The following is a 27,291-nucleotide window of genomic DNA, read 5'->3' as shown; positions in this document are numbered from 1 at the left end:
GGTTTCGTTATTCCAGCACACAAGAGCAACACCGTTTGAAAGTTCGGTAAAGCGTTTGTGTGAAGATTAATAAGTGGGAAGCAAAACATCCCTTAGACTTTACACTGGCTGCAGAAAAGCCCAGAGCAAAGGTCTAAATCACAGTCCTTAAAACTTGTGAGCCCGGATCGTGTGGTTCGGGGTGGTGGCGTTGCTGCCTTGGAGAGCTCCAGTTAAATGTCGTTTTCCACACCAGCTGAGTGCGCGCTGTACAGTTCCTCCTCGCTTCTGGCAGCGGGCCAGTTGTCCTCCTGGTTTTGATCAATTCACAATGTGAAGAGAAGGTTTAGTAACTGGAAGAGTTATTTACTAACTCTTGCGTTCCTCAGCAATACAGCGTCGAAAGGTGGAGTGAAATAACAGGGTTATTGCGGTCAAGGTGCCACGAGGGCCGGGGGCACCTTGAGGGCCATGGGGGCTCCCCGTGGGGTCTGTCAGGGCAGGGCCTGGCAGCCAGGGCCTGTCCCACTGCCCCAGCCAGGAGCAGGGCAGCCGGGGGCACCGGGGCAGCGCTGGGCATCGGGCACCTCCCTGGGGACAGGCTGAGGTCGGGCAGGGACGTGGGCCGGTGGGTGGGCCCAGCTCGGGGTGGGGGGAGCCCTGTGGGGAGCTGGAGACCACCCCTGCTGCGGCCTTGCTGAGGTAGGGGCTAAAGGCCCCGGGGGGCTGAAATGGGGTCCTGGGCTGTGGCGGGAGGAGCCCTAGGCAGTGGGCAGGGACAGACAGGGCTGCGGTGCCCCAGGGCCATGACGATTGATGTGCTGGTGTCAGTGTGGTATGATAATCTTTTCACAAAATAAATTGTTTTCATTGTATTTTTCTGTATCTCTGACTTTAGGCTAGAAGCTTGTCATGAAACCCTGTAAGTTCAGAGACCTGTCTCATACCCATGTCTGTGTTGTGCTTGCCTTACGATGTGGGTGATAATTGTTACTTCTTTCAAGGCCTGTTCCCTGCCATTTTGAACCTGGCCAGCAACGCTCACATCTCCACCAACGCCACATGTGGGGAGAAGGGACCGGAGATGTTCTGCAAACTGGTGGAGCACGTCCCGGGACGGCCCCTGCGCAACGCGCAGTGCCGCGTCTGTGACCACCGCAGTGCCAATCCCAAAGGCAAGTTTCATGTGGTTTTGTTTTGGTTTCATTGGCCTGTGTCATTCTTTTTGACTCTTCCCCATGAATACAGGGTCAAATACTTTTTACTGTTAGTCTCTCTACTACATGAGTGAAAGTACCTTTGAGCAAAGGGCTGACAGAAAGCGTGAGCACCTTAAATCACCGTTAAGCACTGCAAAGTCCAATAACAGCCTATTTGTCTGGGAGTAGATTTCAGCTTTTACTTTATGACAGGAAGAAATTGTGCTCAGTGTGATGTAAATGTGCTGGGTCAGAGAAAATGCAGTGAGATGTATTTTCAAGAGATGTTTAATTTTTGCTTTAAAACAGAGCAGCACCCAATTTCCAGTGCAATTGATGGTACCAATAACTGGTGGCAAAGTCCCAGCATTCAGAATGGGAGGCAATACCACTGGGTCACCATCACCTTGGATTTAAGGCAGGTAAGTAACATTTAGGTGAGTGTCATTTATTGTATGTACAATATAAGCTAATGCAATTTATTGCAGTTCTCCTGTGTTTAGATGGTAGGATATTTAGCAGTTAGCCGATTAGTAGCACGTAGTTAAACACAGAAAGTTAAAGCTAATATGAACTGATTTTAAACAGATGTGTTTTTCAATTGTTGTTCTAGAACATCTTGGAGATTTCATTCCTATCAGACTGGAGTGGAAGTGACTATGTTTGTAAGCATATAGGTCACAGGTTGTTTTAATTCATGGCACAGTAACAATTTATATGTGTGGATGAGTGTTTACACACGCATTCCTTCTGTCTTGGTAACCTTCCTTTGCCTGACCCTGCTTCTTTTCCCCAGCAGTCCTCTGATACTGTTTTCCTCCACCTTTGATTTCATGCAGGTTACTTGAAGTCTGGATTATCAAAGACTTATTTCAAGTAGCAAACAGTGGTTTCAGGGTATTGTCGGAAGTGCAGTTTTTATATGTGAGGATGCATCTGTTTCTGTTTATTAACTATAACTATCAGCCTGTCACCTGATCATTGTACAGTTTCTTTGTAAAAGAGTAAATGATTTGGAGTAGGACATGATAGAAACATTTGACATTTACTGTGAGAAAACAGAGCACGATATACTTCCAAATATGAACTCTTTTGATCCATAGGTATTGTAACTCAGATACTGAGTTTCAGAGAAGGAGAGAAAGGTGACCGGAGGATTATTGTATTAATATCAATTATCTCACAGTAGATCTCAAGTTAAACTATTCTGTTTAAATTTCTCAGTATTTTTTCATATTTACATTAAATATGTAAACCTGTTAATGCAACGTAACGGTCAGATTGAAGTATAAAATGTCAGAAAGTTCAATTGCAGGCTCTCCAGAACCCTGGAAACACAGACTTTCCTCAGTTGAGGGATATCCTTCAGGACTAGAAAGCAAAACATGCATAAAATGGGGCAAAGTTAATGTTGGTGAAAGAAAAGTTGATTTGCCACTTTCTGTGCTTTCTTTCTGACTGATTCTGATTACCATCTTGTTGGAAGGAGCACTAGGAAGAAATGTTCTATATTGTATCTTCTATGAACTGTGGTTGGAGGTGCACAAGAAGTTGGGAGGGGACACAGCTGGGACAGCTGACCCCAACTAACCGAAGGGATATCCCATACCATATGACATCATGCTCAGCAATAAAGTAGGGGGAAGGTTGGCTGGGGCCGCTGCTCAGGGACTGGCTGGGCATCGGTCGGTTGGTGGTGAGCAACTGTTTTCATTTGCATCACTTGCCTTTCTTGGGTTTTATTTCTCTCTCTTTGTTATTTTCATCATCATCATCATCTTATCATCATTATCATCATCTTATCATCATCATTATCATCATCTTATCATCATCATCATCGTCTTCCCCAGGGAAGTGGTTGAGTCACCATCCCTGGAAGTATTTAAAAGATGTGTAGATGAGGCGCTTAGGGACATGGTTTAGTGGGCATGGTGGTGTTGGGTTGATGGTTGGTCTCGATGATCTTAGAGGTCTTTTCCAACCTTAATGATTCTATGATCTTATTTTATTTCAATTATTGAACCGTCCTTATCTCAACCCACAAGTTTTCTCACTTTTACACTTCCAATTCTCTTCCCCCATCCTGCTGGAGTGGGGAGTGAGTGAGCAGCTGTGTGGTGCTCAGTTGCTGGCTGGGATTAAACCACGACAATAATTTACTAGTTTGTCTGTTAGACATGGAAGAATCAGAAGTCCTCTACCCTGCTCCAAGAAAAGACAAAATAATTTCTGAAGAAAATGTGTTTTTCTTGGCTTTTTCTTGTTGTTTTGCTTTGAACAGATCTATGCGTTGGCCTATCTAAGCTGTTTGAAAATCATAGCTCAACAATCCATTTTTAACATGGGGATGCTTCGAAACTCTGGAAGAAGCTTTGTTACTAAGAAATGCATACTTGAGGTGTACATTTGGTAACAAGCTTTTGCAAGATCTCTAGACCCTGCTTGAAAGTTATTTTAAAGATTAAAACAGAAAGTTTATCTTTGATGTTTTAAAATGAAGCATAGGTTAAATAAGTGCCTAGTTTGCTCTTTAATTAGAAAGCAGAACTGTTAGGAAAATAATCACAGGGTATCTTTTGTCAGTGACAGAAGATTTGGATAGGACTTTCTTGTCGTTTGAAGAGGTGGCTTTGTGTTTGGTTTGTAAATGGACAAACAGGAAGGAAAAATGAAGGAGGAGAGAATGCCTTAGTTTTTATCGTCCTAGAACATTTTCACTTTGGAAACAGACCAGCTGATCTGCCCTCTAAATCTTTTATTCTGCAGCCTTAGTGCTGTTGATGTTTCACCAAATACATATCTTTCCTCTCCTGATACACGCCCAATTTCACTAATTCGATTTGAAAAGTTTCCCCCAAGGGGCCTTTCTTCTGTGTTTTCCTTAGAGAGTTTGAGAGAGAGAGAAGGCATCTAGGACTATGCAAACTGAATGTAAATTACTGCTCTGGGAGAAAGGATTTGGTTAATAGAGATCGCTTGAAGTCAATATGTTATTAGAGCTGACTTGGTGTGCTTACTTTAAGCGAGTCAGCACAAGTAAAAAGTAACAAAAGAAAAGCATATGAAGGACCTTAGTGATTTTAGTAACTGTTTACTTCATAAATTTGCTTGAGAATGAGTTAAAATACTCTTCTAGGACCTTTAAAAGTATTCCTGAAAGTCAGTACCTGGAACTATATGTGTTGCAGTATATCTTTAGCATTGGTACTTTTTATTACATTTCAAGCTTTGTGCATTAAATCTGTCAAGTAGCATATTAAAGTAAATATGTCCTTTAACTTTCCTTGCCACAATATAGAATATATTCACACCCTTTTGTGATGCGAAGAATGATCATCTAGTCATTATTTCTGATTTTTGAGTAATTACCAGAAGTTCTAGCAGTAAGAGGAATGGATTGTTTCTTGGTATTGTTACCAATGTACAGTTTAGAGATATCATCCAGTAGTGGGGTTGGTGAATGCTGGAACATAGCTTTGGCTAGCAAATACGGGGAAGCTTTCCTTAGCTGGTGAAAACTGGCTCCACTCCAATTTACCTTAAGTGAAATTCTGGCCACAGTCTGTGTCCTGTGTCCTGTATTTGGCTGTATGCATCTCTTGGCTCAAAGCTGAAGGGAGCAGAGGATATTCTTTCAGCTAATATCCTACCTTGCACTTAGTTTGTTTAGTCTAAAAACAGCTGGACTGAAGAGCAGTTTGATGGAATCTCATTAAGAAAAGAGGGCTGGCTAATGAAATCACTATCGAAATTACTGTTTTGATCTTTCTCCTTTGCAGTTTCTGTGCTATTTATAACTAATGCTAAGTATTTTGTAAGGTTAGCCAATGGGTACGTCATGATTTTTTAGCTCGCATGGATCATAAGAACTAGGTACATATATTCTGGTGTGCCTTTCAGTATTTCCAGGACCTAGATGTATGATAGTCTTTCCTTTTTTTTTTTTTCTTTTTTTCCACCCTTTCCATTAAATGTATGGCAAAGATCCAGAGCTGGGGAAACAGTAGTTTAGCAATGAGGTGTACTATTGATGTACAGGATACCAAGATTTGATTTATGACCTTGCGCTTCCTACACTGGCAATTCTACAGAAGCAAAATGTGCAGCAGCAGTTTTAGATAAAAACAGCATTTTGCCTGAGTTTGACTCCTCTGGACAGCTACTTTGTGAAATTATGAATTGAAATAAATGCTGACTATTATAAATGTCAGCAGTGTGCTCGAGCCAGCTGTAAAATATTTCTCTGTCACACCATTAAATGAAGAATATTTTCCTCAGTTTTATTACCATGCTTCACACTTTTAAAGATATTTAAGGGTACTTTGTACTAGACATAGCAGAAAGGCACGACTTTGTATATCACAAAGTTCTTGAACTGTAAAGCAAGACCAGTTGTTCTTGGAAGACCCATAGTATCAAGTTGAGGAAACATCTCCACTTGTGATTAAGTTGTATCTCATGAATATTTCATGAGTACTGGATTACCACTCAGAGGTTGATGTAAGAGTAATTTGTAGTTTCTGCTATTAGAAAGTAAAAAATATTATAATATGATTTGTACAGAGCTTTTATCTTGAAATTAATTGGCAAGAAGAGATTTCTGTAAGGACAAATCCTTTGCTAATGTAAAAAGATATTATTCTGTTGACTTCACTGGACCAATGCTAATTTATTGTATGTGGCAGGCTTCCTTGAAAGCCTTTTGTGGCTTCGTAAAACTGATGATGCAAGATTCAGGGTGCTCATCTCTACATTCTTACAATACGCTTCCTGAGTAAAATGAATTTTTCTTCTATTCCAAAAGAATGGTTGCACATAACGAATCAAAATCTTAAGATAATTCAGGAGACTAGAAATTCTTCTGGGTTTAGTGTATTTTGCATTTTTAACATCACAGACTCCTCAGAGCAAAATATCGCAAGCAATTGCTAGGTCTCACAGTCTCTAATAAGAGCCTGAAGCCATCTTTATCCCTTAAAAAGACATTTCTGTGAACAGGATAGGCTGATACTCAGAATGTCCCTTTATGTAGCCTTCTACTCTTTGAGAGTTTGCACAGATTAATTTTAGACTTTTTGGACAGTAAAACGAAATCTGAGAAAAAGGGGCTTTTCTGGTAATCAAGTTTATATGTGTTGACAGCACTGAACAGAATGGATTTTGCAGTTTCACTTAAAATGCGGAGTATTTTGACAAACATACTCGGCTGTTTTTTAGATTCCCTTTCTGCGCTCATTCTGAAGGAAAGATTTAGCTGAATTTATAAAACTAGGAGGAACCAGTCTGCCAAGAGCCTTGTGTTCCTCCAGGCTAGTTCATTTTGCAGCCTTCTGCATTATACGGTTTACATTATGCCAGTGTGATTTCAGTAAAGTATGCAATAAGACACTGAAAGTGATCCTGAGGTCCTAAAATCATACCCTTCTTTCAGGTTTTTTCAAGGTCAGATAGAGTTTGGATTTGAATTGGGGTGTAAATTTGAAGTAGCAGTTGGTACCTCCATTCTAAATAGGTTAAACATTTCTGAAATTTAGGAAAAAAAAATGTGTTGGGACTCATCTTTAACTTCACTTTTGGAGCCTGGGGCTCAAATACTCATAGATACGAGAAGACAGAATCTTCCCTTATCATTGTCTCTGTTCATGTAAATTGAAAAGTATAACTGGGAGTCTTTAACCAAAAAGACTACCAGGAAAACTGTGCTGCCAGGGCATGTATCTGTGTGCATTGTAGAGCACTGACCATGCCCCTGGAAACGGGGACTTTTGGCTAGCATCTGCTGTGTGGCCACTGCTGGCTGAGTTTACAGTCTTAGGCAAAAAAATATGCAAAATTTGCTGATGAATGGGAAGGAAGGGTTCATCTGTAAATCTGTTTCAGGAATAATGCACTTGGTGTTGCTGGACCTGCATTCAGGTAAACAAGGTCATTAGAAAGGCTAAATAAAGCAGAAATGACTTGTTACGTTGGTATTGCTGCTACGAAGAAGAGGTTCTTCAGTACAAGTTTATTTGGCTGGTCTTTATTTTACAGTCGGGATTGAAATGCCTGTAAAATGACACTTTTAATCTATGGCTGCTTGGGAATTGCTAACTTGCTTTGGCTTGCCCTTTTTGAGCCCTTGTAGCTCAATAAGGAAATGAGTTCTGGGAAAGCTATACAGTCAAATTAAAGTGTACAAATCATTAGCTCTTGCCCCACAGCTCAAGGATATCACGTGGCTGGTTGGTGGACACTGAATGGGTGTGGAAAGTGGTAAGAAACAGCCTTTGGTGATGTTCAAACCTGAAGAATTTATAAAAATGAAAATCTGTAACAAAGTGCTCTGAGGATGTTGGAAAATCAGCTTTTGCATTACATGGAGTTCCTGGTTCAGATCCATTTTGGGTTGCAGAGGCTGTGGGATATGAGGTATGCGAAACCTCTACCTGCTGACATTCCTTAAAACATCTTTGTCTGCAAACACTGGGAACACCTTAATCCCTTCCTCCAGATTTATTCCCTTGCTTGAGAACATAATCCCTGAGAATATAACTCCTACTGATAGGTTGTCTTGTGACTTCTTGACTGCAGGAGCATTTATACAAAATCCTTTCATTTCTGTATTTAACTTAGAGTATTTCAGGTGCTGACAAATTTTCCTGGTGTGGCTGATATTCATTATCCCGTGAATTTAGCTATTAAGTATTTTTGGGTACCTGTGGGCCATATGTGTAAATGGAAGAGAGTTGAGAGGATCTGGGGGGAAAAGGCAGCAATGGTTTTCTGCACTGTGCATACTTAAATGTTTATAGAAGCATTCACTTATTTTTGAATGCCTTTTTTAGGTTTATAGTGTCAAATGTTTTCATTTCAGCTGTTGGTGAACTGTAGGCATGCAGGAAAAATCAGTCCCTAGATGTCTTGAGTACCAAACATGGCTGCTATTTTTCTGGAAAAATGTTGACTTGAAAAGATTTAATTTGCTGAATTGTGCATTGAATATATGCACGGTTGCTGTGAAAATTTTTATCTTTAATTGGCTTTTCTCTTCACTCCCCCCTCACTAAGAAACTTGATATTTAAAATAAATTTAATTTGCATACTCTTGTGAATATCTTTTATTTCTGCAGCAGTGGCTGCAGTTAGTTTGTGATGAAGGATAGCTCATTGTTCCTAGCTGGAACTGGATTTAAAACTAGCTACATCAGCTGCAGACTATAATGGGTCTTGAAAAATCTCAGTGTAATCAAAAGTAGTCATTTGTTGTTCAGCCGACTGTGTAATAAGTAGGGAAGTAGTTTAGTTGACGACAGCAAGCAGAGAGGAAAAATAAATAAATAAAAGACACTGTTATTGAATACAGAAATGAAAGGATTTTGTATAAATGCTCCTGCAGTCAAGAAGTCACAAGACAACCTATCAGTAGGAGTTATATTCTCAGGGATTATGTTCTCAAGCAAGGGAATAAATCTGGAGGAAGGGATTAAGGTGTTCCCAGTGTTTGCAGACGAAGATGTTTTAAGGAATGTCAGCAGGTGGAGGTTTCGCAGACCTCATATAAAAAAAAAAAAAATAAAAAAATCACTGGCTGGGGGCCAGTGACTCCCCGTCTCTTACTCTCACTGTATTTTGTGATCTGCCCAATTGTATGATCATGTTTGTCTTGACTCAAATCTGTGCAGTTGGGGGGTCTGGAAGCTTCCAAAGAGTTTTTAAGGAAAATCTTCTACCATGGCATTGGGAAAAATTGGGGTTCCAGTCTTGCATCTTTTATGCATTTGAGAAAGATGATTGACTTTAAAGGAACTTGGTGGTGCATAGCTGTTCCTAAGCTCCGTCAATAAAACTTCCTTAGTTTTAATAGTTTTCTGCAGTTCTCTCCTGTGTTGGAGAAAATACCCATACAAGTGATTCTTGTCACACACAAGTGTCTTCAGTTTAGGAGTACTGAAATGGCGATACCCCAGATTCTTCTTGTGCAGTGCAAAACAGGTATATAACTCAACTACCGCTAACTGAATCAATGAAATCAGGTTGTATTTAGGCAATACAGTTGCTTGACTTGCAATCTGCCCAAATTCTGTTCTTTTCCCTTTAAAAGCATGTATTTTAGCATTTTTTTCAGTTGGAGCTTGTTGGCATAATGTAAGTTTTATTTAAAAGGGGCTCTTCTCTTTGTGGAAGCTAGATTATAATTCTTGGTATTCACTTAACTTTGATCAAATCTTAAGATTGTGCTGAACAACAGAGGATTCACAGACCCCAAAGAAATTTTATTTCTACGATGTAAGTCTGTGACTAGACAGTGGGCTGGCTTCTCTTTTTGTTTACTTCTGCTTGCATTGCTGAAATGTCATATAAATCAGTAAACAAAATCCTCAGTTTGTGTAAATTTTCATATTTATTGAAACAACTGGAAATGTTCTGTTTGTATGTACTTGATGTCCCAAACGATAAAACTGGAGTGCCTGAAAAGAAAATCAGACCAAGTGAATATCATGTTTTAAGTTACGTCTGATTTTAATCAAAACTGAGGTCATTTGACTTTTTTTAAGGTATTAAATCTAGTAAGTCAGAATTTGAAGATAAGTATCACCAATTTTTTTTCCTTCTCAAGTCTGCAAGATCTCCTAAACGAAGCTCTGTTCACTTAAAGAATGTTTTGTTTCAAAAGTAGTTTCCTGAATAGCACGCACAATGCAATTACTGTTTATCTCTGTGTGTTTATTTCCCCATTTGACAAAATCAAAATCTGCTTTTATGTGGCAAGTGCTATTCTTGCTCTGGCTTTAATCTGTATTGTAAAAAAAATCAAAAAACAAACAAACAAAAAATTAAATCTAAAATGTCTGAAAGAACTGATTGTGGCCAAATTGGAGCTCAACACGGTATTAATACCTCACATTCAGACAGGAATTATGATGATTATACCAGCCGACCAGGCAGTCTGCTCCAGTGAGAATACATACCTCTGAGCTGGTTGAATAATACAGCATTTTTCTTTCATCTAAATGTGGCTTGATATAGTGCATGTAAAACATTAAACTCCTATAAGAAGTCTTATCAAGTTGCAATGACAGCCTTTTTAAGTGAGGTGATGTAGTAGGTATTAGGTAAGGAAGAAGATAGTAGCTTTGCAGTAAGTGCACTTCAGTGTTAGTGTCTAATGGTGTAGCTAGTTGGGGGCCAGTGCAGGTTATCTAGCTGCCATGACAAGGTCATTTAAAAGATGATATAAACTTAATTACTGCCCCACCTACTCACAGAAGTGCTGAACAGCGCTGTTGTGTGGATGGGGATTTCACTCTGGACCCAGGACTGTTAAAAAAATAGTCAAGATACCTGTATAGCTTAGAGAGTACACATCTTAAGAGTTACTATTCTTAAATAAGGTTATCATGCTTATATTTGTTGCATTCATCTTATTCATCTCTGTGTTTTCAGCAGTGTCTGTAAATAGTCTTCTGCTTAAATAACTTCAACACAGAATGAAAATGGAATGCACAGAGATTTTTTAATATAGGGTGTAAAAAGCTTATCAGAAATGCTATTACTGAGAGGATTAAACTCCCAGCTAAAACGTGAAACAAAGAGTTGTTTGGGCTGCGGCTGTTTTGAAAGAAAACCAACCCGCTTCTTTGAAGCTTTCAGTGGTTCAGAAAAGCTAAATAGCACATGGAACATAGAAAGAATGTATACCCAGGTAATCCTGAAATGTACAGTGTAGATATTACATTAATACAGAATGATGCACTGAATACATTTGGTCTTTTTTTAGTCACATAAACAAATGTTTTGTTGTAATGTTCACAGTGTTGACAAAAAATGATACATATTTCTGTTAGTGAAAGATTAGACTGGCCTTTTGTTAAAAGTTTGTGCAAAAATTTTATCCAGAGTCACTGAACCAAATTTTACCCTCTCCCCAGGCAAAGCATACACTGCTTTTAAAATTTGAGTTTAGTATCCAATTGGCTTCTAGCGGTCTTTTACAGCATAATGAAGTGTTAACATTTTCTTCTTGCATTTTTTTAGGTCTTTCAAGTTGCATATGTCATAATCAAAGCTGCTAATGCTCCACGACCTGGAAACTGGATTTTGGAACGCTCCATAGATGGCACAGAGTTCAGACCATGGCAGTACTATGCAATTAGCGATACTGAATGTTTAACTCGTTATAATATTACGCCAAGAATTGGGCCGCCAACTTACAAAAGAGATGATGAAGTAATCTGCACCTCCTATTATTCCAGACTAGTTCCCTTGGAACATGGAGAGGTATGTTTGTTTTTGCACTTGCGGTTTCTGAGTAAGGACATGGACTGATAGCAATTTACAAACATTTGGATTACAGTTACAGAGTTCATTGCCCTCAGCACTACCAGATGATCTGTTATTCTTTAATGATACTATCTTTACATCATGTACCAGTATAGCAAACTTTTAAATGTTGGGATGAAACATGTCTTTGGGTCTACGTATTCCTGTTACTAAACTCTTTGTTCTCTTTCTCTACATAATTTGATGGTGGCTATTAGCTGTGAATTATTAGTTGCTTTATCCTGAAGGACTATAACAGAGGCTCTATGTTTTGCCAGGTTTTTCATTTAATAAAGAAAACCCCTGTGTTAGGAACACCTGGTTTTGTGAGATAGAGCTGCAAACATTGTTGAAGTGCTCGGCACAGCTGGAACTCCTAAACAAGCCTTGGCATTGTTTCAGGGATGTAGCATAATTAAAAGAGCTACGAGTTGTGCAGCCTCACTGTTGTTTGTTCTTTCTTTTAACAAACTCTATTCATGGTACTTGTGTAATTTATTACATTGAGGCACCCACATAATGAAATGATACATTAAACCCAGCAGTTATTCTGTTGTGAATGGTATAATGTAAGAGTGATAATAAATGCAGCGTTATCCCATGGAGAATGCTAGTAACTCTTGGCTTAATAGAAGCCAATATGTTTTTATTTCTTGGTTAAAAAAAGACTGGAGTGTATGCAGTGTGTCAAACTTCTTCACATAAACTTAAAACTATGTTTCAGCAAGAAAAAAACAATGAAGTTCAGTAACATCAAGTCCCATTCACTTTAATCAAGTGTTTATTGCAGTGATGTAAGCATATCTCAGATAAGCCCCACAGATCAGATGGAACAGACAAAGAAACTTAACACGTCTCTCCACACAATTAACCAAAAAGGCCTTAGATTGACTCTGTACGAACAGTAGCTCTTGTAATGTATGTCTGATGTCTGATTGGCCATACAACTCCAAACCCAGGAATGACAGAGATTCAGTTTAGTAACATTTTTTTTCTCATATATTTTTCCTGATATACACAAAATTAATTGGGTGATATTATCCAGAACATTGCTTTTTTTCGGAGTGCAGTAACATAGGAACATAAAAAAATGACAGAATTAGATTGCTGTGTACTACATAAAAGCTGTCATTCACAAAGAACAGGCTGCTCCTTTATAGCTGGAATGGCAGACAGACAGGAATATTCCCTGCACAGAGTATCTAGTGAATCTTGGCACCCTTTGGAAAATACATATATTTAGTGCTTTTGTAATTGGTATTAGTTTTTTTCAGTGGAAGCAGTGCAGTGATATTTGAGTATTTGGCCAACAATTCTGTCTTATAATTCCCAGCAGAAAACATGACTTCTGAATGAATATGTTGCAACCAGTTTGCCTAGAGAGAACAGACTGAGATGGGGTGGGCATGTTCAGTCTTCAGTTGCATAAAACATGGGTACAAAGAGGAATAATCTGTTCTGCATGTCTGTGACAGGATGGAAGAAGTGGTTTAGAGGAAGACATGGTTTAGAGATTAGGAACATTCCTAACAATAAAGCCAGAAAGGGCTAGAATAGACTGCTTTTGAGGATTGTAGAGTCACCACCAACAGTGGTCTTCAAGAACAGCTTGATCAAACATCTAACAAAAGTCTAGTAAATCCTGCTTTGGGGTAGAAAATGGACTAGAATAATTCTCTGTATTTCTATGAGAGCTGAATATTGTATAAGGTGATATTAATTTGCAGGATTAGACCTGGAAAAAGTTTTGGGTTTCATAACTGTTATTCTGCAGTTGAAAAATGGATGATGGTTAGTTTCTGAATGGGCTACCAGAAAAGCGAAATTCTTCAAACACAGTATATTAAAATATTTAGAAGAAATGGTGATAGCCTATAAATGGCAAAATTACAATGTTGGGAGTGTGAACTCCATTACCAGTCTCTGTTTGTATGTCTTTGAAATAACACCGTTACTGTCTAGGAAGCCCCTAGCTCCACTACAGAATTAAGATTTTTTTAAAAAAATAATAATAAAAAAAATCTTTAATGTTTAGAAATATTTTCAGAGGACAGATTTGACAGTACTGGACAAAGTTGAAACTATAAATTCAAGAGTAGTGAATGAGACAAAATTACTCTTCATAAAAAAAGATATGTCATGCACTCCAAAAGGTAGCTGATAAGCCCAAAGCATGACCTCTTATTTGTTCTGGACATCAGGTGAACTGTTTAACATTTGTTTGTGGCCTGTAGGGTCTCATTTTTCAGTTTCCTCCATAAAACGGAGCAGGAGCTGCCTGGTCATATGAGACTAAATCCTTGTGTGTTCCTAAGTTGCTTTGGAAAGAAGGAAGGGGCTGTTGCCAGAATAAATTGCGCAGCTCACTACCAAAAGCCATATTAGTGGGGCCAATTGGGATTGTGCAAGAAAGATGGAGGCCAGATGGGTTCGTTTGTGGTGGCAGCCCCTTGCTTTCAATTGTCATCTGTGTTGTGGCTTCCCACTGCGCTCTCATATGAGTGAGTATTCCTTGCTGATTGGGCAGCCCTGTCCCAGCAAGGCATAGGATTAATGACCCCAGACTGAGCATGTGTGCCATATTATGTTTTGCAATAAGATCTTTACGAACTGTGGAGGAGAAATCTGCAAGGACACACCACGCTTATGGCCAGAGTTACATGTTCTATCTCAGTAAGGGAGAGGAAGGAAGACTGGGGGAACTAAGGACTAGCTTGTGGTCCTGTTTTCCTCTTTATGCTATCTCCACGGAGACTTGAGACTATGATAAGCTGAGAGTGGTGGTTTCAGAAGTGTGTGAGTCAGGAAGCAGGAATACTACCTGCAGATAGAGGGTGGGGAAGAAATAAAGAATTCCAGGTAGTTTAACATTTCACTATCCTGAGTTGTTGGAAAACAAGCTTAAGTTCTATGTTTTTAATTCTCACACAAAGATGTTTGTTGTTACAAATGAATCACAATTATGTTTATGATTAACCCAGTCCCTCTTTCTAGATTCACACGTCACTGATCAACGGTAGGCCTAGTGCTGATGATCCTTCACAAAAGCTTTTGGAGTTTACTTCTGCACGATACATCCGCCTACGACTGCAGCGTATTAGAACCCTTAATGCTGACCTCATGACTCTCAGCCATAATGATCCTAAAGAACTAGACCCCATTGTTACCAGAAGGGTAAGCTCATTGTTCATAAATGGTATTCAGTATGATTCGATGGGAGAGCCTTTTCTGATCTATTTGAGGAGGAAGTACTCAATCCTTGCCTTCACAAACAGAATTATTTTGATAGGTTGTTAAATAATCTTGCCTTCCCTTTAACATTATTAACAACAATACCTTGTCAGAAAGAACTTTGAAAAAGTACTTTTTAGAGATTGTTTTTTATTTGTTTGCTTTTTGTTTTGTTTGTTTGTGAAAATGATTTATGCTGGGACCAGTGTTTATGATGCTTTATCAGCAAAGTAAAAAATATGGTTTGGCTGATGGAAAAGTCACTTGAGCTTGCTCTTAATGCAACTGCAGTACCTTATCTGGTGTATCAAGGATTTCAGGACCCAGTGCTCTGATTCATAAAAATAATTTTTTTAAAACCTTGCCATTGTGAGTTTTGATGACTGCTGAGAGTTTTCTTCATTTTTTTTAAGGCTATTGTAATCAATTGTTTTAAAGCCCATGAATTAATAATAAAGCAGAACACTCGGATAGAATTCTGGGGAGTATTAACTGATCTTTACACATTTCATATTGAAACTGGGGAAACTGAGGAACCAAGCAGTTAGGCTGACTTCTTCAAGCTCTCACAGAAATTCACTGTTGGAGCCCCTAATAACATTACCTACCACGACTAACTTTTCTGCAGTATTTATGCTTTGTATTTTGCCATTTTGACCCTCTTCTTAATTTGCCTGAGACCCATAGGTTAGGAGATCAGTGACTTCAAGTTTTTCTATGAAGGGAGGCTTTCTGATGAGGACAGAAGAATATGAGAAGTGTTTCCTCTTCCCCTCCCTTGTAGCTATTTGCCTTGAAGAACATCCACAGGCAACTAACTCCTCCCTGTGCAGCAACAGGACTCTTGCAATTTGTGGCTTCTCTGATACAGGCAGTCCTTGTGCATTGACACTGCTTCTATGAGGCTGGATAACTGGGTACAGAAGGGAGAAAGGAACTTGGGTTTGGTCAGGGTTTGGTGGGTACTTTGAAGGCAGCCCCACTCTTACCTCAGTCATGGAGGTACCCATTCAGCTGCAGCATTTCTAAAGCGTAAAATCTGTATGTTCTGCTTGTTCTGTCTGCCCCGTATGTGGGAATTGCTAGTGTGGAGACTGCAAGTACAGACTATTGGACAGCAGCTCCTTCAATTTCAGGCTGCACACAGCTGCTATGAGCCATACACTGTGAGTTTTAAGAAAACAAGACAAAGGAGATGAAGCAGGGAATGCAGTGAGAAATATAGCTCTGCTTTTGTCCTCCTACTTTTCTCAGTCTGGACCTCCTTCTCTGTAATTAAGGACTTACTGTTCATAAGTGCTGGAATGTTTTTTTGTCATTCAAGCCCATAACATTTAAAAAAAAATACTAAACATAATAAAAAATTTAAAAACATAAAAAATTAAGGATGAAGTCAGACGCTGGTTTGCTCCAGCTCCAAGATCCTTCAAAGAAATAACAGTCTAGAAATCAGCATGTCTGACCACCCAAGGCTACCTCCTCTTCCTGAACCAGATGACTGTAGGGTTGTTAGGTCTGAGAGTCTTGAACTCTTTCCTTTAGAAGTATCCTCAAAAAGTGTTTCTTTTTCATTCCCCTGTAGTACATACTTCCCGGGATACAAACAGGCCAACCATGTTGATACTGCAGCTGTAACTAAACCCAGATGGTCATTTCCTGCTTCTTCCTTGCCTTGAAAATTAAATCCTTTCCTTATGTATGTTGCTTTTGCTCACCACCTGGCAATATTAATGGATTGTGCTCTGCTGTATCACCAATTTTTAAGCTAAGAATTTAGAATAATTGTAGAATAATACACTGCATACACACTAGTAGCAAAGAGCTGGTCTGGAAGCGAGTGCACAAACTGGTTGTAAGAGAGGGCAGAGTTCCCGTTTTAAGAAAGCATACTCACTCCCCAGACTGAAATTAAAATATAGCAATTTGTTAGACTTCATGGCTTCTTACAGGGTGAAAAAAGGATTTTTTTTACAAGTAAATTTTGTCTGAGGTCACATTTGGTGGTCTTTCCTGAACCTGAGGAATTGTGCATACTTATCTAATGTTAAAAGTCAGTTATTGTTTCGTACCAGTGAGGAAAAATATGGGGGGAAAAAAATTCGCAAAATGGAAGGTTTCCCCAAGTGGCAAAAATTCAAAGCTTCTTTTATTTTCTTGGCGTTTTTCAAGTCACTGAATAGTCGAATGCTGGTATTTTATTTTCCAGAGTAAGGGGGAAGATGTAAATACATGTAAATGTCTTTTATTCATCCCTTTTTCAACTTTGTTCTTTGTAGTACTACTATTCAATAAAGGACATCTCTGTTGGTGGCATGTGTATTTGTTATGGCCATGCTCGAAGCTGCCCTCTGGATGAAATCACAAAGGTATTCTTTAATCTCATTGATTTATTTTCACAAAACAACTTTTCTAATTTAAAAAAAAAAGTACTTTGCCTAAGGAGAATGAGAAAGAGGAGGCTAAAAGAGCTCTTATGATATGGTGCACACAAATATTTGCTGTAATTCTCTTCCTTTTCTGTGTAAGCATATCTGGGTCGCTGGTAATGTAACTTTCTTGAGGGAAGCTCTTTTTCGTTGGCATTAAATTTAAACAATTCAAGGGGCACAACAAGAAATAGTCTCTCTTGCAACACGGGAGATTTGTCCCTCCTGTTCTAGAAAGGCTATTCTCCAATAGTTGATATAGTGTGGTTGAGCAGTCTAATGCTAATGGTGGGGTATTTGTGGGTCTTGACATTTTTTGGAGTAAGTCTGATATTAGGCAGACTTTTGGCAACATTGATTAAATTATCCATTAAAAAATATTTCAAGAAAGCAAATATTTTGTTCTTAGAAATTGCAGTGCCAGTGTGAACACAACACATGTGGAGAGAGCTGTAATGAGTGCTGTCCGGGCTACCACCAGAAACCGTGGAGACCAGGAACCATTTCAGCTGGGAACAAATGTGAGAGTAAGTATGCACAGAGGTTTAGATAGTTTCATAAAGGCTTATTATGTTCTTGTTTGAGGTTGCTTTTCATACAGACTTACACTAATTCCCAAGAAAAATCCACAAACTATTAACTGTCTTCATGGGATTGTTTAAAGGTACAGGACCTACTTGTAATCATAACTGTAAAGTTCATTTTAAATATTCTATCCAATATGACTCCCTGGCTAGTGGAGTTGTCATGTCGTAAAGCTTTCAGAGTCTCTTTTTCAAAGAGACTTGGGGATTTATTATACTCCTGTAAAAACTAGCAGATTTGCATCAATCATTTTGTTAGCTACTTGAAATGCAAATTTCTTATGTTGATCATAAATTTTGTCAGATAAACAACTTTGTTCTGATAACAAATGTTTTGAAAGAAACTCCTTATTGGCCAATTACATTTCAGATTGTCTGATAGATTGATTTAAGCTGTGCCAATACAGCTGAATGTGTTGCTAGGGCTAGTTAGTGCATTTTGTCTCTTCATATTGCTAATGCATAGCACAAGCCGCAGACAATTAAGAACCTATTAGATAAAATTTGCAGTTGCAAATGGAAAAGTAGTCTTTTTAGTTGAAGTCTTTACACAAGTCTTAATGTTACTCTTTGGAAAGTAGGTGTTTATGACTATTTGGACCAAAGTATCCTCTAACCTAAATCAAATTTATACTTGTGTACTGGCATTGTTGACTTCTCAGACTTTTGTCTATAATACACATAAGAGAAGAATTAGGCAGATTTTTTTCTGTAATGCAGAGTACAGAAAGTGAAAGAACAGCTATTGGTAATAGCACACATCACTATCAACATCAGTCCTGACAGGATTGTCTTAGTGACATCTACAGAATACTGTTAAGAAGGTGCTATTAAAGTTGTGACAGTGGTTTTGAAATGTGCTTACTTGCTAAGAAATATAGTGTATCAAGACTGCTGAAGCATATAGCATGGCTAAAGGCAAAAAAGCACACTTTTGAGATGAGTTGATATGCTCTTCTACTTACATTTTCCACTTTGAAAAATGTCTGGTTTATAGGAACTGTTACACAATATAAATAAAAAAATTGATTTCTTTTCCGTTTCTTCTCAGAGTGCAACTGTCATAACAAAGCAGAGGATTGTTATTACAATCAGAGTATTGCAGATCAGGAAAGAAGTATGGATATTCATGGCCAGTATACAGGAGGTGGCGTATGTTTAAACTGTTCTCAGCACACTACTGGGATCAACTGTGAAATGTGTGCTGATGGATATTTTAGACCACACAAAGTAAGATTTGGAAAATACCATTCTAATGTTTTGGTGAATTACAACATGATATGATGATGTGTATTGCAGCTCACTGTAATTAATATAGATATTTTTATCAGTTACAGAATAGCTAAAAACTATAGAGGTTTTTTTTTAATAGATGACATACCATCAAAACTTTCAGAGAAAAACAAAATGCTTGTCCAGTTGTGTGGGAGGGCAGGTCAAGCTGTTGGAGGAGAAAAGAATAAGTGAAGATGAAACTTGAAGTCCTAGTGTGGAAATGTAGATTTTCTGGTAGGAAACCCATTTCTCCTGTAGATAAAACTCTAAAAAGTGCCAATATTGAAGTTTCAGTGTCTTCAGAAGTGCCAAAATTGTGTACCGTCCTATATCAGCCCATTTCAACCAGTGTTAAAAAGGACCATTATATGGTTCTAAGATCAGACTCTTTGTCTCATGAGATGTTGCAACAAATATTATTCTTCTTCTTGACATGATTATTGTAGAACATGTGCTCTCTGAGCCTGTGTAATTTCCAGTTTATTGACAAGTGTCACTCTTTGGAAAAATGTCCTGAACTCCACAAGACATTTGTTAAGATGTGACAGAGTTAAACATACGAACTTCCTGCAATGTTAGAGGTCTCTGTATAATGAGACATACTGAAGCTCTTGCTTTGGCAGGTTCATGCATATTTTGGAAGACTCATGCTTTAGAAATCCAGTGTAAATTGGTGCAGAGAGCAAGGGTGAGTCTGTAGCAGTATGGTTAGACAGCAGGTACAGCTCATCCAAAGAAGTAAGCCAGAGTCGGAGATTGTCCAATTCACTTGCTGTAAGAAGCATTGAAGAAAAGACTTCAATCAACTCGTAGCCGATAAATGTGTATCTAGAGGTCATTACTGATTTGCTTTACATCTGAAGCACCTCAAAGAAAAATTTTCTCTGAAAGAAAATAAAATCCCTGCCATATGAATTGCATTGCCTTGTATTTCAAAGATATATAGATCATGAAGTCAGAATGAATCTTCATGAGTACATAATCTGTCCTCCCATTGAACACAGAGCCAAGGATTTCTTTCATTTCCTTCCTCTTTGAACCAGAGTATCTTTGCAAAAAGCATCCATTCTTGTCTTAAACATCTCAATAATCTTTGGCAAACTATCACAGTGGTTAATTGCTATTACATTAAAAAAAGTCTACTTAGGCTAAATGTGTTGGGCTTCAGCTTCCAGCCATTAGTAGTTACTATACCTTTGTCTGTGCTATTGAAGACCAAATTTTGTTCCTGCGTTTCAGTTTTTCCTAGGCTGCAATCCCCTGATCTTCTGTTTGCTAAAATTAAACTAGTCCCTTGATCTATTACTGCATATTAGCTTTTCCAGTCTTCATTCGTATTAGTTCCGGTGATCCCAGACGAGAAACAGATGTAACTTGACTTTTCCCAGTTAATAATTTGAGAATTTGACAGAGAACGTTTGTTTCATAGGTTTCTCCCTATGAGGATCACCCCTGCTATCCCTGTGGCTGTGACCAGTTCGGCTCTCTGAGTTCTGACTGCGTTAAAGATGAGCACCATTCTGACTCACAGCGTGGTAAGGAAGTGGGAAGCACCTTTTCTCTAAACTTCAAATCTGGCTATACTTCTGGACATTGAAGTCTGAGAGAACACTATCTACTTGTGAATGGCTGCCAGTTAGGTACCACTTCAAAACAATTTTAAATATTTAGGAAGGAGAGGTGAGGCATAACATTCTTCCAGGATTTTAAGGTGTGTCAGGTCCCTGAATGTGTTCTTGTGTGGGGATGGTGGGCTCTGACTATGTAAAACAATGTGAAGGACTGAGATCTAACACTGTTGTTTATGAATGCTGTTACAGCTGTCACAAAATCCATTTTGCTGCAGTTTCTGTGCATCTGGTACTCTAAACATGAAAAATAGGTGGTGAGACTGACATGCCAAGTATCTGTGTGGAACATAACATGGAGCGTAATAAAAAAGGAATGTTAAATTACTTGCACCCTCTGAGACATCTTGAATCCAGCCTACTGCCTGCTCTTATTTATTTGTTTCTCTATTTTTGCTTTTCAAGGGACTTGGCCAGGACAATGTCAATGCAGAGAAGGTTACACGGGAGAAAAATGTGATCATTGTGCATTTGGGTACCGGGGCTATCCAAACTGCCTGCGCTGTAACTGCAGCCTGATTGGTAGCATTAATGAAGATCCATGCACAGAACCTTGTCTTTGCAAAGTGAGTATTAAACTGCCATTTTTGTTTAAAATCATATCTGTGGATTGATTTGTAAACCCCCTTTTAATAAGGGAAACTACTTCATTAACTGGAGAGATCACTTCTTTTATACAAGGTAACCTGGTGTAACTGTACACCTGACAACCTAGAACTTAAAATTACTAACTATTCTCTGTACTGAAAAATATGATAATTTATGTTAAATAGTTCTGTGTGTTACTGATACACCATTTTCTATAATAATTGGCCAGACTGGCATTAAAATCAAATAGTAACTGCGCATATGAGTGCAAGGGAGAATCACAGAGGGAATGACAGTATGCCTAGCTGGGTTTGGTTTTAGGGATGAGCTGATATTCTCTTCAAAGTCACTGATTTCTTGTAAAGAAAGGATGTGTTTGTAACATCTGCTTTGTGTGAAGAAACAGCATGAGTTTGGAAAGAACTATTGGAACAATTACATTAGATGTATGTATGAAATATGATTTAACTATTTGATTACAAAATACAAACCATAAAAAAATGTTAAAAAAGAGAGCAGTTTTGCAGCCTTTTTTTATTTTTTGGTAAATATCCAAACCCCTTGAAATACCTTGCAGCTGTATATTCTGCTGAACTTTATTACAAAGCTGTGTGTCAATATTTAAAGAAGTTACACTTAATTTTCTGAACCAAATGTTAGCTAGTAGTTTATGTATTTGTTGCCAAGTATGACAGTGTACAGGAGCCAAAAAAAATGTGGTTTGTTTGACAATTTTTCTGAAATTTCTTAGTCCTTTTGCATAATTTATCTGATCCAAAATATCAAACATATAAATAACCAGAGTCTGGAAGAAAGAAATAGCTCCAATGGCCAATTTAAATACAAAAAAGGAGATACAACCATTTTGCCTGATTTTGAGCTAGAGTAACGTTACATCAGCCGATGCAGCTAACTGGTGAAAATTTTGGTGTAAACTGGACGAGAAACTGTCCCCTTATAGTGCTGTCGTGAGCATGAGCCTGGCATACAGAATTTTTAGGCCAGATCACTGAGAGTGTGATCAGCCAGTAGTCCACAAACAGAGGTGAAAGGAAGGAAGGAGAAAAGTTGTGTGCTCCAATTATCAAATGAAGGAGACAGGATTTCTAAGCCTATGCAGTCTCTGTGAACACAGTAGTGCAAGCTATTCCTTTTTATACTCTGAATTTCATAATATTGGATCTTTTGTGAAACACAGCTCTTGACATCTAGTCATTGGGTAAGATTTTTATTTTTCATTAACAAATAAATAATAATTTCTGTCTAATCATGTTACAGAGACAAAATGAAATGAGTGATCCAAGTGCATCCTGAAGACTGAGAAATAAAAAAGCTGAAAAGAGCATACAAATATTGTTTCTGTAAAAATCCAAGATTTTAAAATCTCATTATCTCAGGAGGCCCTTTGCCTGAGGTTTTTCCTAAGTTTGAATGTTAACAAATAGAAAGCAGTCATCCTCAGCCTTTGAATCAAAGCTGGGGATCATAAATGTTTAATATCGTTTGCAAAAACAGTTTGTACTTTGCTTAAAAAAGCACATAACCTACCTGTTTAGGGAGGTCTGTAAAGTTCTCTTTGCCCTTGTAGTGGAGTTTTCCCGTAGTGGAAAAGGTTGAGATAGGGGAGTCATGTGTGTCCAGGTCTTGTCCTGATATGAAGCTAAGACATGATCAGAAACTTGTCCCTGGCAGTGGGAAATGTTCTATATCTTACTGTGTAGAAATACCCACTGAGATTTACTATTTATACAACTTCATGGGCATTTACCGAATGTTTTGTCTACTGGTTTGCTTGTCAGCAGCAATTGTCTAAACTTTTTGAGTAAATAACTACATATTGTCTGTACAGATTTTACAAGAAAAAAATTGGGTGCACTATTTTGGATTTTTTTTTTCCCTTGTAAATTCTACATTGAAAGAGGTATGTAGCAGTATGCTCTGAACTCCCCAATTTGCGTGGTAAAGAGGCAGCAGGCCACTGATAGGAGCTAAAGGGGTGGAGCACCACTACTTTTGGAGTAGGAGTTTCTGGACCTTAGACAGAGCATATTAGGATGAAGAGCTGGCAGTTAGCAGAAGTGTATGTGGTGTTCCTCCAGGAAGAGGTGGCAGCAGTGGTGGGGATCACAGTATAAGTATTAATAGATGGTTGAGGAACTGTTCTCTTGAAGTTGGCTGTGGTAGCTCCAGGAGCCTGGCCTTAAAGGTGACCTATGCTGTATGTAGACTATTTGGATTCAGTAAACATGGGAACTTTTCTCCAGAGCAATCTACAAATTCAAGCCACAAGAGAAGTAGACTGGCAAACTGGCAGAAGCTTTTCAAACCCTGCCCGAGTGCTGAAATTTCACTGCAATAGAGCCCTTCCCAGCGCATGTTTAAATTTTGATGAACTGGCAAATTCTGATGAATTTTTCCAATCAGTTTCAGTTTTAAGCTGAATCTTATTCAGTAATCCTGCTGTGCTGAAATCTGTTTTCTTTTATATCCTTCTGAATGCTGTTATGCCTAAATCCCATCTAATCCACTGTATTTGTTACCATAATAACGCTGATGTGAAACGAATGTTATATGCCATTGACAGGAAAATGTAGAAGGTGAAAACTGTGATCTCTGTAAACCAGGATTCTACAATTTGCAAGAAAGAAATCCTCAGGGCTGCACAGAATGTTTCTGCTTTGGGGTTTCTGATGTCTGTGACAGCCTAACATGGCCCATCAGTCAGGTATTTATATGTTTTGACCATGACCTAATATTCTTTCCTCAGGCAGCTGCAAAATGTACTATATTTCTCTTCGACATGTGCCCAAGTTAACTCCAAATTCTGGCATGTGTCTCCTTACAGAGGAATGGATTTTCAGTGTCATTTGGCAGCTCTGGGGTAGTCAACATGTTATCCCAGTGCAGGCTTTGGCCCCACTGGCTTGCAGTAATACCAGAAGCATTGGGTAGTGGAGGCTATGATAATGCACTGGAAAAATGCAATTTTTTCTGACCTTGTGCTGTTAAAGTTTCTTTGCGTATTGAAGAGATGAACTCAAATCTGTTTCCTTGGTCTCATACCTATTGAGCAAGGCTAGAGTGACCTCTGGCAATATTGCCAATACTCTTTCTTAGAAAACAGGGTGGTTATAAATATCACTGTTTTCTGAATAGACATTTCTTGAGGCAGGGGGCTTTGGGAACACTATTTTTCCACCAAATTCCTTCCATGTCTTTGCAGAGCTAGTCACACTTTAGTCCCCCGTTTTTTGTGCCAATGAAAAGAGAGGAAAACACATCAAATTGACTGAAATCCTAAGATGCTTGTATAAAACTCAGTGAGAAGAACAAAGTTCTCTCATGTTGCTCCCTCTTCTGGGACTCTGGATTTAACTTTCCTCCAGCTCAGCCCTATCTATAAATGGGGACGATAGACCTCAAAGCCCTTGAAGTTCTGTAACTCTATCTCAGGGAATTACATAGGTATAATGCTAATTTTATTGGGAGGATGAAAATCACACCCATTGTATTTTTGTTCCCATCTAACAGAGGGGTAGAGACAATCCTAGTCTGAAGTGGCATGTATTGGATGTCAGACTGGGCTAATGAAAGTGTTACAGATCCATCAATTCGAATGAATATCTAAGTTTAGTGACTGCTTTCTCAGTGACACAAAGCTGACTCCATTAATAATACTATTCTTTCTTGCAGATATCAGACATGACTGGATGGCTTGTTACTGATCTGTATAATGCAAGGAGCGTGCAACCTCAACGAAGCCAATTTGATGGGCCCCGTCAAATAAGTATTAACCACACTGAGGCTGTGAAAGTGCTGAAACATACTTATTACTGGTCAGCACCTGAGTCGTATCTAGGAAATAAAGTAAGTTCTCAGCTAGAGTCAAAACTCCTTATAGTTTCTCTATTTTAATCATAATGTATTGCTCTAAATACATAGTTTCTGTAATTAAAAATTTACACATAAACCCCAGTACCAGGCTTCTCAATCTATCTCTGCTCTTCAAATCACAGTGTTCCTGGCCAGACATTCCCAGTACCCTCTTCTAGCTCTTTGAGCTCATTCATCTCCCCACTTTCTTCTCTGCCTATCTTTGACACAATATAATCTCTCTTGTTTTCTCTTGACTGTTACTAACTTAAATGCTCACATTCCCCATACTCTTGGCTCCTATCCCAAAGCTTGCACCCTTCACACCTTGTCCAATACAGCAGACAGGACCATTAAATTCCTTTTACCTGCCTCTTAGACATCTCCCATTTCACATTTATTAGTTTTCAGCCATCTAGTCTTTAATTTTTGCCCTGGTTACTACCTAAAGCTCTGGATCTCCCATTTTTTTGCAACAGAATCACAGAATAGTTGAGGTTGGAAGGGACCTCTGGAGGTCATCTTGCCCAACCTCTCTGCTCAAGCAGCGTCACCTAGAGCAGGTTGCCCAGGACTATGTCCAGAGAGCTTCTTCTGAGTATCTCCAAGATTGCAGACTCCACAACCTCCCTGGGCAACCTGTGCGAGTGCTTGGTCACCCTTACAATAAAAAAGTGTTTCCTGATGTTCAGAGGGAACCTCCTGTATTTCAGTTTGTGCCCATTGCCTCTTGTCCTGTTACTGGGCACCACTGAAAAGAGCCTGGCTCCATCCTCTTTGCACCCTCCCTTCAGATATTTATGTGAATTGATGAGATCCCCCTGAGCCTTCTCTAGGCTAAACAGTCCCAGTACTCTCAGTCTTTCCTCATACGAAAGATGCTCCAGGCTCTTAATCATCTTAGTGGCCCTTTGCTGCGATCTTCCTGGTATATCCATCTCTCTCTTGTACTGTAAAGCCCAGAACGGGACTCAGAACTCCATCTGTGGCCTTACTAGTGCTGATTAGAGGGGACCTTGCAACAATTATTTTTGGTCCAGTCTCTTTGCCCCTGCAGCCCCGTTTCTTAGTATGGTGACACAGTAAACGAAAACAAGTCTCAGAAGTGTAACATTAAGGAGTAGTTGCACAGGGCAACGCTCACTCAAATCCTGTTCTCTTATTCATTTAATATAGGTCTAAGTCCTAGTACTCCTCTTTGACTTACTTTGAAGTAGTCGGCAGCAGTTGTGAGGCTAAGGAGCCTGAAAGGTGGAATATGGAATGTGAATAACTCCAACATGCTGTGCCCCTTGGCTAGGACAGTAGTGTAAATCTCTGCTGTTTGTTGAAAGTCCTGTAGGTGTTTCACTGAATGAGGGCACTTATCTGAACCATCTGTAGAGCCTTCAGCTAGGTTTCCCCACCTGCACAGCAACAAGCCAGTGCTTGTCCCTGTGCTGATACACACGACATGTTAAATTTTCCCTGGAAAGTGGTATTTGTAAGCCTTGTACTCCTGTAATTTGGACATTGTACTGTCCCATGTCACCACTTTGTGTTGGCTGGAGGTTATTGTGTTGTTAAGACTTTGCTTTTTGTTATTTCAGCTCACAGCTTTTGGTGGAGACTTGAGGTATACCGTATCTTATGACATTCCAATGGAGAGTGTGGACAGTGATATAGTATCTAGTGTGGATGTCATCATTCAGGTGGATGTTTTTTTTTCAGCTTGTTACTATTCAGACATTATTAGGAATCTATGAAGCGGTTAAAAAAAGGAAAATAAAATAATATTTCTATAGTAGTAGTTTTGTCAATTTTAGGTCCCTTCTTAAAAGTCACTGCGAAGGTTTTGTTACTACTCATTTCTCTGATTTTCTGATCCATTTGTCTGAAATTGTAGGTATACAATACTGGTTTTAAATGATAAATACCTAAATTTTAACCTATGGGTAAACGGGTGAGGTGTTCAATACCAAATGTACAAAGCTCTGTTTACAAAAGAAACAATAAGATGGAAGGACTTACATTTATGAAACAGATGAGTGTTCTTGCTGATTGGTTACTTTTCTAGATTTGTGTTGCAGTTAAAAAATAAGGCTCTATCTTGAATCCAGACACTTCCAAAAAAAGCATTAGTTTGTACTTAGCAGTAGAACAAAGGAGAAAAGAGATTCTGTTTTGTAGAGGAGTTTGATTTTTGAAATTTAATTTAATTCTTTTT

At 38.8% G+C, this 27,291-nt stretch overlaps 1 protein-coding gene across 1 annotated transcript in view; it reads left to right on the top strand.

The window, feature by feature from the left end:
- Positions 1-928: 928 nt before the first annotated feature.
- LAMA1 (laminin subunit alpha 1) overlaps positions 929-27,291 on the top strand; it is an 85,148-nt gene continuing 58,785 nt past the window's right edge. Inside the window, exons 1-12 of the mRNA XM_075140777.1 lie at positions 929-1,154; positions 1,488-1,600; positions 11,196-11,438; positions 14,475-14,654; positions 16,988-17,077; positions 17,547-17,664; positions 18,773-18,951; positions 20,426-20,531; positions 21,030-21,190; positions 23,797-23,937; positions 24,906-25,079; positions 26,675-26,776. Coding sequence (XP_074996878.1) covers positions 929-1,154; positions 1,488-1,600; positions 11,196-11,438; positions 14,475-14,654; positions 16,988-17,077; positions 17,547-17,664; positions 18,773-18,951; positions 20,426-20,531; positions 21,030-21,190; positions 23,797-23,937; positions 24,906-25,079; positions 26,675-26,776 — 1,833 coding nt within the window. The remainder of the gene's footprint in view (positions 1,155-1,487; positions 1,601-11,195; positions 11,439-14,474; positions 14,655-16,987; positions 17,078-17,546; positions 17,665-18,772; positions 18,952-20,425; positions 20,532-21,029; positions 21,191-23,796; positions 23,938-24,905; positions 25,080-26,674; positions 26,777-27,291) is intronic.

Source organism: Calonectris borealis, chromosome 2 (assembly GCF_964195595.1).
Source record: "Calonectris borealis chromosome 2, bCalBor7.hap1.2, whole genome shotgun sequence".
NCBI classification, from domain to species: Eukaryota; Metazoa; Chordata; class Aves; order Procellariiformes; family Procellariidae; genus Calonectris; species Calonectris borealis.
The sequence above is the reverse complement of the archived record's forward strand: the minus strand, read 5'-3'. Positions and strand labels throughout refer to the sequence as shown.